This window comes from Salmo salar, chromosome ssa01 (assembly GCF_905237065.1).
Source record: "Salmo salar chromosome ssa01, Ssal_v3.1, whole genome shotgun sequence".
Taxonomy (NCBI): Eukaryota; Metazoa; Chordata; class Actinopteri; order Salmoniformes; family Salmonidae; genus Salmo; species Salmo salar.
The window spans coordinates 52883265-52897103 of NC_059442.1; the positions used below are offsets into that span (position 1 = coordinate 52883265).

General features: G+C 43.9%; 2 protein-coding genes across 3 annotated transcripts in view; one reads left to right on the plus strand and one right to left on the minus strand.

Annotated features, from left to right (window-relative positions):
- Window positions 1-5872, plus strand: part of LOC106604847 (insulin-degrading enzyme) — a 43381-nt gene extending 37509 nt beyond the window's left edge. For both annotated transcript variants that reach the window (XM_014199905.2, XM_014199914.2), the window contains exons 21-25: window positions 183-455; window positions 1189-1250; window positions 4520-4592; window positions 4720-4787; window positions 4873-5872. In XM_014199905.2, coding sequence (XP_014055380.1) covers window positions 183-455; window positions 1189-1250; window positions 4520-4592; window positions 4720-4787; window positions 4873-4974 — 578 coding nt within the window. In that variant the 3' untranslated portion in view covers window positions 4975-5872. The remainder of the gene's footprint in view (window positions 1-182; window positions 456-1188; window positions 1251-4519; window positions 4593-4719; window positions 4788-4872) is intronic.
- A 2429-nt stretch (window positions 5873-8301) lies between these two features.
- marchf5 (membrane-associated ring finger (C3HC4) 5) overlaps window positions 8302-13839 on the minus strand; it is a 52492-nt gene continuing 46954 nt past the window's right edge. The window contains 3 exon segments of the mRNA NM_001140034.1: window positions 8302-9839; window positions 11827-11993; window positions 12589-12790. Coding sequence (NP_001133506.1) covers window positions 9723-9839; window positions 11827-11993; window positions 12589-12790 — 486 coding nt within the window. The 3' untranslated portion in view covers window positions 8302-9722.

Genomic DNA, 13839 nt, shown 5'->3' on the forward strand with positions numbered 1-13839 from the left:
GTTAATTTAGCAATTCTCAGGAACCACACCTGTGTGGAAGCACCTGCTTTCAATATACTTTGTATCCCTCATATACTCAAGTGTTTCCTTTACCTGTACATGCAGTTAAACACCTATAAAGACATGTTCCAGAATTTACAGTGCATTTTTCCTGACTTTTTTTTACTGTGCTCTCTTCTCAGGGTATATAGTGTTTAGCGGTCCGCGGCGCGCTAACGGGGTCCAGGGCCTGCGCTTCATCATCCAGTCGGAGAAGGCCCCCCACTACCTGGAGAGCCGGGTAGAGGCTTTCCTAAAAGCCACAGAGAAGTCTGTGGAGGAAATGAACGACGAGGCCTTCCAGAAACACATCCAGGCCCTGGCCATCCGCCGCCTGGACAAGCCCAAGAAGCTGGCTGCCGAGTGCGCCAAGTACTGGGGGGAGATCATCTCCCAGCAGTACAACTTCGACAGAGGTGAGCATGCGTAGACACAATGAGCAACACGCACACCTTTACCTGAGCTGGAGGCCTAAGAGTTTTTTTCCAAGTGAAAGCTGTGGGGAGTTTGAGTTACTGTCAACTAAATGGATATTCCTCCTGACCCTCCTTGTATTATAACTGCTAGGAGGCCTTGTTATATGAAAAGGTGTTTCGAGTGAGATTAAGTTATCAGAATATTGACATTCTGGAGGATCTTTGAAGTCAAGGTTGTTGCTGCCTCAGAGCTACCTGCTGCACCAATTAGCATTGATTAGACCCCAGAATAATCAGCACCCCGGGCACACCTGAATGCTGTTATGGGCTGATTTGCTGGAAATTTGCCGTAAACCCCTGTGCGTTCCAAGTAGAGGGTGACGATAACCATGTTTTCATTGTTGGAGGGATAGGAGACTGAGCCGCAACAGTCTGCACACCAAGGTAATGATAGGAAGTGGAACATTGTACATCAAGTTCAGTGTGGCTGGTGACGCTGTAGAGCCGTTGTGTTGCTCCGTATGGAAGCTTTTTATATAGATGTAAGAGGAATTCTTATTTAATAGTTCAACTATTTATTTCACGGTGTCCTTCTGGTGATGAGTATGCAGGAGCTTTGCGTCTAGTTCTGTTCTACGTTCATGCATACAGTCCCCCCCTGTTTAGGTCTAAGCTGTAGTGATATCTCAAATCATCCACTGTTAGTCCTAAGTGTTTTCTGTTGTTTTTCTAGACAACATTGAGGTGGCCTATCTGAAGACGTTGACTAAAGAAAACATCATGCAGTTCTACCTGGTGCGTAGCGCTCTCTCCCTTTGCATTGCATACCGCTTACATTTCAGGTAAAGTCATACTTTCTCACACAAGCAGTTGCCATGGAGACGCACACGAGACGCCTGCGGTTTCCTTACTCTTTACCATAGGACTCCATTGGTGTATGTGTGCCCATGTGCGTGCAACTGAAAGATGGCACCCTGTTTATTTATTCCCCTCCACCACTCTTCAATCAATCACATTTATTTATAAAGCCCTTCTTACATCAGCTGATGTCAAAGTGCTGTACAGAAACCCAGCCTAAAACCCCAAACAGCAAGCAATGCAGGTGTAGAAGCACGGTGGCTAGGAAAAACTCCCTAGAAAGGCCAGAACCTAGGAAGAAACCTACAGAGGAACCAGGCTGAGAGGGGTGGCCAGTCCTCTTCTGGCTGTGCCAGGTAGAGATTATAACGGAACATGGCCAAGATGTTCAAATGTTCATAGATGACCAGCAGGGTCAAATAATAACAATCACAGTGGTGGTAGAGGGTGCAACAGGTCAGCAGAGGTGAGTGCCAACCAAACAAACTTGCAGGATATAACCCCACCCACTTTGCCAAAGCACAGCCCCCACACCACTAGAGGGATATCTTCAGGCAGAGTATAGCCCGCAAAGATCTCCGCCACAGCACAACCCAAGGGGTGGGGGGCGCCAATCCGGACAGGAAGATCCCTCCTAGGGACGGCATGGACGAGTGCCAGTGACTCAGACCCTGTAATGGGGTTAGAGGCAGAGAATCCCAGTGGAGAGCGGGGAACCGGCCAGGCAGAGACAGCAAGGGCGGTTCGTTGCTCCAGTGCCTTTCTGTTCACCTTCACACTCCTGGGCCAGACTACACTCAATCATAGGACCTACTGAAGAGATGAGTCTTCAATAAAGACTTAAAGGTCGAGACTGAGTCTGCGTCTGTCACATGGGTAGGCAGACCATTCCATAAAAATGTAGCTCTACAGGAGAAAGCCCTGCCTCCAGCTGTTTGCTTAGAAATTCTAGGGACAGTAAGAGGCCTGTGTTTTGTGACCGTAGCGTACGTGTAGATATGTACGGCAGGACCAAATCGGAAAGATGGGTAGGAGCAAGCCCATGTAATGCTTTGTGGGTTAGCAGTAAAACCTTGAAATCAGCCCCCGCCTTAACAGGAAGCTAGTGTAGAGAGGCTAGCACTGGAGTAATATGATCAAATATTTTGGTTCTAGTCAAGATTCTAGCAGCCGTGTTTAGCACTAACTGAAGTTTATTTAGTGCTTTAGCCGGAAAGTAGAGCATTGCAGTAATCTAACCTAGATGTGACAAAAGCATGGATACATTTTTCTGCATCATTTTTGGACAAAGTTTCTGATTTTTGCAATGTTACGTAGATGGAAAAAAGCTGTCCTTGAAACAGTCTTGATATGTTCGTCTAAAGAGAGATCAGGGTCCAGAGTAACGCTGAGGTCCTTCACAGTTTTGTTTGAGACGACTGTACAACCATCAAGATGATTGTCAGTTTCAACAGAAGATCTCTTTGTTTCTTGGGACCTAGAACAAACATCTCTGTTTTGTCTGAGTTAAAAAGTAGAACATTTGCAGCCATCCACTTCCTTATGTCTGAAACACAGGCTTCCAGGGAGGGCAATTTTGGGGCTTCATCATGTTTCATCGAAATGTACAGCTGTGTGTCACCCGCATAGCAGTGAAAGTTAACATTGTTTCCAAATGACATCACCAAGGGGTAAAATATATAGTGAAAACAATAGTGGTCCTAAAACGGAGCCTTGAGGAACACCGAAATTTACAGTTGATTTGTCAGAGGACAAACCATCCACAGAGACAAACTGATATCTTTCCGACAGATGAGATCTAAACCAGGCCAGAACTTGTCTGTGTAGACCAATTTGGGTTTCCAATCTCTCCAAAAGAATGTGGTGATCGACGGTTTCAAAAGCGACACTAAGGTCTAAGAGCACAAGGTCAGATGCTGAGCCTCGGTCTGATGCCATTAAAAGGTCATTTACCACCTTCACAAGTGCAGTCTCAGTGCTATGATGGGGTCTAAAACCAGACTGAAGCGTTTCGTATACATTGTTTGGCTTCAGGAAGGCAGTGAGTTGCTGCCAACAGGTTTTATTTTTTTCTTCTTTTTATTTTTTTTAAAGGAATGGGAGATTCGATATAGGCCGATTTTAGTTTTTTATATTTTCTGGGTCAATGTTTGGCTTTTTCAAGAGGTTTTATTACTGCCAATTTTAGTCCGTTTGGTACACATCCGGTGGATAGAGAGCCGTTTATTATGTTCAACATAGGAGGGCCAAGCACAGGAAGCAGCTCTTTCAGTCGTTTAGTTGGAATAGGGTCCAGTATGCAGCTTGAGGGTTTAGAGGCCATGATTATTTTCATCAATGTGTCAAGAGATATAGTAGTGAAAAACTTGATTGTCTCCCTTGATCCTACGTCCTGGTTCTATTCATAGCTGTGGCGGTGACACTGACACGGTGCGCTGTGTTCGCGGAATAATAACAGCCATAATGAGGGGTTGCGTCACTGCCAGGGTGGTGTGTGTTTCAAGAGGATAAGGGGGCAAAGGATACAGAGGCAATGAAAGACTTCCCATATTTCTACGTCAGCAGAAGCAGCACAGGCCCCATGCAGAATATTTTCATTGTGTAATACATTTCTAATCGGGGGTTCTGAGTGTGTAACTGAAAAATAGAACTGATGCACTGTAGGGAGATGAGTCACAATCGCTCATGGCTCTCATTCATGCCACTGCTCACTCTGTTTGCTTACAAATTCTGATCTTAAAGGGATATTGTGAGATTTGGGGAATTAACCTTTTTCTACTTTTTTCTCATAGATACCATTTTTATGTCTGCGTGCAGTTTGAAGGAAGCTATCACAATGAGCATGACTTCGTCATGACGCTAACGCTAGTTAGCAACTTCAAACTGCACGCAGCTATAACATTGGTATTCATGACTTCATCTGACTCTGGGTATGAAAAGTGCTTACTTGCCAAAATCTCGCACTATCCCTTTAAAAGCGCATCTCGGCACAGATATTTGTTAAAAATAACCATTTAGATGTTATTTTAAAAAATATATATTTTTGGGAGTGGCAGCAACTATTTAGCAGCAGTGGGGTGCCGCTGCTGAATTAATATAGGGGAAACACTGTAATGAATTTTTCTGGGACAGTGAACTAAATAAAGGCTTCTATTAAAATGGTCTGTCTCTTCTCTCTGTGTCTATCAAAATCCTGTCCTTTGTAGGATCTGTTGGCGGTGGACGCACCCAAGAGGCACAAGGTGTCTGTGCACGTCCTGTCTAGGGAGATGGACTCCTGTGAGTATTGTACTAGCGATGGAGAGTTTTTGGGTTGGAGGATATACATTTAAATTGGTTTGTTAGTGTGAATATGTTTATTTGACTTTTTTAATAGTTGTGTTGAAATGTCTGTCTTTTTGTTTAGGCCCCGTGGTGGGAGAGTTCCCTGCCCAGAATGACGTCAACCTGGCCCCTGCCCCATCCCTGCCACAGGTAATGTGTGTTCACCTTTCTCTGTGTTCCATTAGCACAGCAGTGTTGGTGTGTAACATACTGACCTGTCCATCTCTCTCTGCAGCCTACGTTGGTGCAGGACATGACTGAGTTCAAGAGGAGCCTGCCCCTCTTTCCCCTGGCCAAGCCATTCACTCACATCAACTTCATGGCTGCCAAACTGTGAGGACCAAGCAGCATGGGAGCCCTGTGGGAGGTTGCTGGGGGGACCCTGCTCTGTCTCTCCCCGTGGCAACTGGAGTCTGGAACCACACTTATCTGACGTGTGTGTAAACTTTAGAGGCCACTAGAGGTGCTTGGAAATGCGTGTGATTCCTACAACTTAGCTGTGGTTCTCATCATAGCTCAGTGTGATAGTAGAGATCACACAAAAACTCGTTTTTGTTTTAGTCTCATCGAAAACCCCACCAACACACATTCCCGACATTGTATAGACTGTTTGTAGAGGAATAGTACTGACTTAAAGAACCTCAAGGCCAGAACCCTGTAAACCAGTACAAGTACCCCTTGATACTTCATGATGAAGTGTTTTTATTCAGCTTAGCCACAAGGACATGCTGCTGTGGTGAGAATAAACCGTTAGTTAATGATTATGGTGTTGTGAAGCTGTTGAAGTAGGTGGTTAGCTCTGCAAGGGTGCACATTTCATTTCAAACACGCTGGACACATACATTTCTCTTATGTACTTGTGCGACGCGTCGGCACTGTGACAACTGGCCGAATTGTTATCACGGAGACACTTTGTGTTTAAATAATGACTGTGCAACACATGATTTTAGACCATTTCTGTTTTATTACAAAAACAATCAGCCTTATGGAAATGTTTCTGTTTTAATCCATAATGTACACGTTTTGAGATCGGACTTTTTTTTAACTAGTAAAATGTCGGGGCCCTTTGAGGAGTTGTTTTAAAACTGCTTATTTGGTGGTGTTCAGGAAGCTTTTCTTTTTAACTAAGTGCTTTCTGCAGGGTTGTATTATCTGAGCATCATCTCAGGGTACCTCAATCTTTTGCTTTTTGCTTTTATTTGACATTGAAGAAAAATAAACGTATTTTAAATGTCTATTTATTTGTCTGGGGTCATAAATTAGTTTTATAGCTCATGTTGTTATTTTCATCAAGTGTTTGATTTCTTGCATAGCCCCCCCCCCTACATTTTTCACCATTTTGAGACTTAGCTTGTGCCTTTGAAAGGGGGGGTGGCGATTGGTCATTCTCTGGCAGTGAAGATGGTCTCTTACAGAGCTGGAGCAATAGAGATTTAACTCTATAACTGGTGCAGTCAGCTGGATACACAGCAGTGTGTGTGTGGTTTGACAGTCAGCCAACTGCACTTTGTCTCTGTGGGTCAGACCTGGAACAGGATTGCGGCGGCACACTTAAAGACCCACTGGGCACACACTGGTTGGATCATCTTTGTTTCCATGTCATTTCAATGAAAATTACATTGAACCAACCTGGAATTGACATCTGTGCTCAGTGGGGATGCTGTCTTTCAGAAAAACATATAGGACTGTTAGAATGTCTGGTGGGGTAAACTGATTTTCAGTCTAGTATTTTCTCAGCACCCTTTAAATAATCATGTTTTGGCTGTAGGGGTTCAAAAGAGGCCCATGTATGGAGGGTGAAGTTGTAGTCAGGCCTGTTTCTCACTAAGCAATAAACTCTTGTGAATTAAGTGTGGATTTAAACCTAAATGGTCTCTGTACTATTACGTAGAGGGGGGACACGCTGCACTGTATTCTTGGGTCCTTGCTCTCATCCAGCCTAAAAACATACACATATTGAAAAGCGGAACTGGCTGTTTTCTGTGTGGATTGGAGCCATGTCTGTGTAACAACAAGCCTTGCTAACTCAAGCTAGCGCCAACCACTATAATACAGCAAATATCAGCTTTATGTGATCTCCCATGCGTCCTCAGGCCTATCAAAACTTAATGCTGCACTGTTTTAAAGAAGCGATGATGAGTAATCAGTACAGACTTGAACATGGGAATAACTTTGAGAAACTGGGTAGTATTCATTTGACCGAAATTACTGAAACCAGAAGGGACTACCTGAAGTTGTCAGATAAGAAACGCTTGTTTTCAAATGGTGTGCCCTAATGAATACCAGGTGCCTGATCATATGAAACTGGAGTTTCGGCGAGACTGTCAGTTGTAGGTAAGCGGTTCACCATAGGTCTTCACCTGTGACAAAATTTGATTTGAAACTGCTGTCAATTGGCTGATTGTGATTGGTTGGTGCAGACATGTTCATGGCTCAGTAATGCTGAAATGTTTCGTTTTTATTTCCTCCTGTGTGTTTAATAAATTACTATACTGGAACAAATAGTTAAAGATATCGACTCGCCAGTCAATGCAGGATATGTATCCCAAATATGACTGCCTCAGAAGAACACACTATGCTAAAGTAATATAGACCGTTATCTTTCACCCGTATACTGTGAAATAGTGATTCGTCCAAGCTGTTTTTGAGCGATATTAGCCCCTTGTTCATGTTTATGAAATTTGGATTGAGTCAGTCCTACAATACACATCTGGGGCCTCATAAAAATATTAGATTTATACTTGAACTTGGTCGTAAGATCATTTCAGACGGTGTGCTTACGTTCGATTCATAAAAGAGAGCATAAAAAACCTTGTCAGAAGCCCATTTGTTATTTACGCACCGGTGATCTATAAATCTCCAATTAATTTACAATCAGCGATTTCCCCTTAAAGAACGCTAGCACAAATGAGGGTTTAGTCAGGAATGGACCAAAAGAGAAAAACAACCTTTTTGGAAGATGAGATCACTTGTGGCAGGATGCGGCTGAATGATGGCTGTGATATACCCGACCTGTCACTCATTTCCCCCTGGAGTGTCCCAGTACCGAGGAATCCCAGAGTGGACAGTACTCGGACAGATACGGGTACGGCATGATGACAGAGTATCTTCCTTTCCAGATTAGGGGCTAAATCCGCTCACAAATCTAACAGAACATTTATTGGGAGACGATACCGATTTATAAGCCATGGATTATCATGCGAAAAAAAGTCATTCCGGTCTCTGAAAACTCTCCTTTCTAGACGCACGGTTTTCAATGTTTTCCAATAACGCAAGAACAGCCATGGTTACTTTTTTCTAATTTGACACTATTTATAGAACATTGCATCCTGTTTTTAATTCAAAACACCTTGCGTCTGTCAATTCATTCCTCACACTTTTAATTGATCATTCCTAACTAATTGTTCATAAAGCTAATGCAAAGTTCACCACAGGCTTGGACGCACATGCGTCCCAAACGGCAACACCTCAACATAACTAGCAGGTAAATTACTTACGTCAAGTCTAGACTTTGCGTAGAGATCATTTCCACGTCAAAGTCAGGTTTTCTAAATAACTTCTTACACATGGTTTTCTGCGTAAATCATATACTTAAGATCAAAATTGATCGTAAATCCGTTTTATGAGGCCCCTGGATCTTAGCATGAACACATCCACTTCAAGGTTTGAAAAAGTACATTTATTCACAATCCACCATGAAACTATAAATTGAGAAACAATGTCTGTATGATACAATTAATAACTTCAATGTCACTTTTGGCATGATATATTTTCTTTAGAGTTAATGTAAAAGCTGAGCTGACAACAACAGATTATTGGAGCATATCTGTCTACCAGGCACAGCTAAAAGAGTTGTGCACAATAATATTCAATATTCAAATGATTGGTTTATGGCATGCCTTTTTCACACACGTACCGTACTGTATACTGGTTATACCGCACTTTCAGAATAAAGAGTAGTTACAGAATGGGTTATTATGCGACTGCCTTGAGCATATATATAATATATACACTAAAAGACAAAGCAAGTGGTGGAGTTAGCAAGGAAATATGTGGCGGAATATGCGATTTGGGTTAAAAGAAGAGACATCAATCTCGCCTTTATTCAGTGGACATGTCATGTTACGTTCTCATTTAGAAGGTAATGCGGCATGTGTCAGATCGATATCATCCATCCGCCCACCTCCCCGTTGCAGGCTTACACATCACATTCTCTGTCACCTCATGAGTAGAAGACAATTACACAAAATCAGCTACAAACGGAATTAAATGACAACACTTCTAGGCATGACATTAAAAATACCCTTGAATGTTTTATCCGATACATATTGTGCAATTACTGTATGTACAGACAGTCACACTTTTACGTTTGTACTGTGCTTCGAAATAATTGAGAGTATGTATTATCAGTCTGGGGATATTTACCAATGGAAATGTGGCAACAATGTCTTAGAGGAGCAGGTAAAAGGTTCTCCCTCATTCAAATAATCATCCTTTAGTGATAAAATATCTAATCTCTCTTAAAACACATTCAATACAGGAAAACAATATTCCTCATTGGCAAACAGAATTTCAAAACTGCAAAATTAACAGTAAGACAATTATTTATAAAACTTTCCTGTCTAATAATTACAGGTGTCCCAGATGTATCTTTTTAAAGTACAACAAGCACATGGTTACTTGATTAAAACAAACAAAAATTGCTACAGCAACATAGCAGTTACAAGTCACATTCCACAACAACAAAAAAATAGCTCCTGTGTGGAATATGCATGAGTACACGTCTGTATCAGTGTTCTTGTCTCGTCTCTTCTCCTTTGAATGTTTTAAAAACAAAATAGAACATGGTGATAATCATACAGCACGGATGTCAGCCGCAGACGACGGTGACTCCCTAAAGAGCAGAAACAGAACGAGGTGAGGCGAGGCTACTTAGAGGGGTGTAAGAGTTAGGGGGGCGCCAATGATCCCCATGTCCGTCAATCTGTCTGTCCGACAGTGTTCCTGCTCAGAGTTCACTGTCATGCTCCGTCCACTCCCCCTGTGTATCAGTATGTCTGTCTGTCTGTCTGTCCATGGCCCTTCTCAGGCCTCCTCTGTCTCGGTAAAGTTGAGGATCTTGCGGTGGGCTTGCCTCTGGTACTGCTGCTGTTTGAAGTACACCTTGAACGCTCCCTTGACGGCCACAAACGCAATCCCACCCTGCAGACAGGACAAAAATAACTAAGGGTAAGCACAGTGCCAAGGAGGGGTCACCAACACTCAGCTCACATGCATCAAATCATTTATCTTGCTGCTCTGTCTGGTTTTTCTATTTGCTACACAAGATACACTGATTGCACAAAACATTAGGAACAGTGCTCTTTCCATGACAGACTATCCAGGTGAAAGCTGAGATGCCTTATTGACGTCACTTGTTAAATCCACCTCAAATCAGTGTAGATGAAAAGGGAGGAGACAGGTTAAAGAAGGATTATTAAGCCTTGAGACATGGATTGTGTATGTGTGCCATTCAGAGGGTAAATGGGCAAGACAAAACATTTTAAGTGCTTTTGAACGGGGTACGGTAGTAGGTTCCGGGCGCACCGGTTTCAATGTGTCAAGAACTGTAACCCCTCTGGGTTTTTCACACTCAACAGTTTCCCGTGTGTATAAAGAACGGTCCACCACCCAAAGGACATCCAGCCAACTTGACACAACTAAGTCTACTTTTGACACTTTGTAGAGTCCATGGCCCAATGAATTGATGTTCTTAATGTTTTGTACTCTGTGTAGTTCTCTAATACTGTAGTAGCCAGGGAATAAACAGTACATCCTTAAAACGGCTCACTATAACCTGCCATAGGACAACACATGTACCCCTCTGCATGTCAGTGCCAACAAAGCCTCCATTGAGTAATTTACTAATAGAACCATGAGATTAGGTGGTTTTGTTGCTCTAATGCTAAGTGAGGTTAAAGGGAACTTGAGTGTGAGTGTTTGCGTGGGGCAGGGGGGGTTGCAATGTTCAGAGGGGGCAGCGCGGGTCATATGACAGACGAGCCCTGCCACTCTGGTTACCTGGCTGTCAGCGCACTCTCAGGTGTGTGTGTGTGTGTGTGTGTGTGTGTGGCCCACAGGGGTGGCGGGTCACAAGGAGGCATAAAGCCCTGGTTTTATTTATTTTATTTCATTTCACCTTTATTTAACCAGGTAGGCCAGCCGAGAACAAGTTCTCATTTACAACTGCGACCTGGCCAAGATAAAGCAAAGCAGTGCGACACAAACAACAGAGTTACACATAAACAAATGTACAGTCAATAACACAATAGAAAAATCTATGTACAGTGTGTGCAAATGTAGAAGAGTAGGGAGGTAAGGCAATAAATAGGCCATAGTGGCAAAATAATTACAATTTAGCATTAACACTGGAGTGATAGATGTGCAGATGATGATGTGCAAGTGGAGATACTGGGTTGCAAAAGAGCAAGAGGATAAGTAACAATATGAGGATGAGGTAGTTCTGTGTGCTATTTACAGATTGGCTGTGTACAGGTACAGTGATCGGTAAGCTGCTCTGACAGCTGGTGCTTAAAGTTAGAGAGGGTGATATAAGACTCCAGCGATTTTTGCAATTTGTTCCAGTCATTGGCAGCAGAGAACTGGAAGGAAAAGCAGCCAAACGAGGAGTTTGCTTTGGGGGTGACCAGTGAGATATACCTGCTGGAGCGCATGCTATGGGTGGGTGCTGCTATGGTGACCAGTGAGCTGAGATAAGGCGGGGCTTTACCTACCAAAGACTTATAGATGACCTGGAGCCAGTGGGTTTGGCGACAAATATGAAGCGAGGGCCAGCCAACGAGAGCGTACAAGTCTCAGTGGTGGGTCGTTTATGGGGCTTTGGTGACAAAACGGATGGCACTGTGATAGACTGCATCCAGTTGTCACGTTGACTACAGCCTGCCTCGCAGGGTACATTCCTACATCCTAAATTCATGAGGAATAACTACTAATTAACTTACAGCCAACTGCCAGCTAACGCACAGTTACCTCAGAATGGGCCAGTAGCGGGGAGGAGCTAGTACAGGTATTGCCATGGCCAAAAAACGGCAATCACTAATATAGGAAGAATATGTGGTCAAGATAACGACAATGGCCAAGACCCCATGCCCACTGTCTGTGTGTATGCCTGACAGTTTGTGTTACCCACCAGAATGGTCCTCTGCAGGTTGGAGTTGACACTGCTGAACATGAGTTTGCCCACGATGGTGGCGATGGTAGGGAATACCAGGGCACCACACAGGATCCTGGTGGCTGACACGTGGTCTGCCAGGGGGCTGGCCTCCGCCGGGATACGAGGCACCGGACACCCAATCCCTGAGAGAGACAGAGAAGAGGGGGCAAGGTGCATTGTGGGTGTTGTTTTGCTAGTACATCTTTACACAGCTGGCTATGTTACACAAGACACACAAATACACATTCATCAAGTGATGAGAGAAAAATGGTGTGCCAGCCACTGAGCAATATCTGCACCAGTCTGTGCCAGTATCTTTATTTGGAGCAGCAGAGGGTGGGGGGGGGGTAAAGGTGTATGCCTGCTCTTGCCCAGCAAGCTGAGACTGCAGGGAGAAATGGTTGAAAGTTCCAGCTGAGCCCTGGGGTCCGGTTTCTCCCCACATCAATCACTGTCCTTGATGATGAGCTCAGTGGAAAAACCCACTGCTACTGGACCTCCACAAGCCCCAATGGACAGGGCCACCTCTCAGCGTTCTTATATCCCCACACACACACAGCTCACGCCACAATGATCACACAACATTACAACAGCCTTTAACACAGGTAGCATCCTCCATCAAGTACATAATAACAGCTTTATCACCCACACTTCATTATACAGACACACACAACAAATTCACGGAATTCCACCCATTGTAGTAGAAGACCGTTGTTGCAGAACGGTTTGCATCCCTACCAATGTGTCCGTTCTGACCTGGGAAGATGCTGTTGAGGATCTGCAGCTTGTTGGAGTACTTCCTCCAGAGGCGCAGCACGTAGTCCTCCCAGCGGATCATCTTCCCCAGGATCAGCATGACGGGGATGGTGGGCAGGCCGATGAGCAGGAACAAGGGGTCTGCCCGCTCCATCACATCCAGGCCCTCCTTATGGCCCACCACCTGGGCACAGGGACAGAGCGGACACCGTGGTGAAGACGGATAGCTTGACGATAAAGTGCGTTTGAAATGGCACCCTGTTTACCTATGTTGTGCACTGCCATTTGAAACGCAGCCATAGTCTAATCGATCAACACGGCCACACTAGGAAGACGACGAAAGCCATCAGAAGAAAAATCAGTCGACGTAAATACATTTCACATGTATGCTTATCGGCCTATAGCAGGGTTCCCCAACTGGTGGCGTGGGAGAAATTTGACCCTTGGGTGGCTTTATGAGCCTCCCCCGCCCCCAGGTTTTCTGAGCAAATTTGTATTTGTTTTATAACGGTTGGATATAAAATACTGTAAAAACACCAGGAAATCAGCTCCAAGTGATTCACATTTTTGAAATCTGTTCCCAAGTATTCCCACGCATAATAAAATGACCATATACACGCGCACAGCGTACAGAGCATATTTTGAGCGGAATATCACTTGTCAGACAGCACTAGAGCTGCTGCTGCAGCTTCTCAGCTTGTTGCTGCTGGAGTGAAACATGTGCTTTTATAAGTCCAGTCATTGCGCAATAATTTTAAATGCAATCACGTGTTTAAAACAGTTTCTTTATTTCTCAAGTGGTAATTGAAGCGTGACTCTCATTCGCCATTCAAGTGCATAGGCAACTATCAGCGTGTCACCTACCACTTTGCAATGTGAGCTGGAGGCAGTATGCATTTTGAAAACATATACTTAAATAGCGACTACCCCTAAAATGCAACTTATCATTTACAAATTGGCCTAGGTGGCATTGATATGAGCCAGAAGCATTTATTCTAGTGTCAATATTTTTTTTTTTAAGTGTAAATAGTTTGGTCATGAAGTCAGTCTCGTCCGAAACAGATTTATTAGCGAGATAGGAAAAAAATGGTATATCACGGAATGAAGGGTACAGGAACAGTTTTCCATGGGTTGGGTTTAATGCTGCCCACAGCTGGAAGCACCCAAGTAATCATCAATTCAGAGCGCAGCTGCATTCGACCCATCAATTTGGTCAATTTGGGTTGACATTTA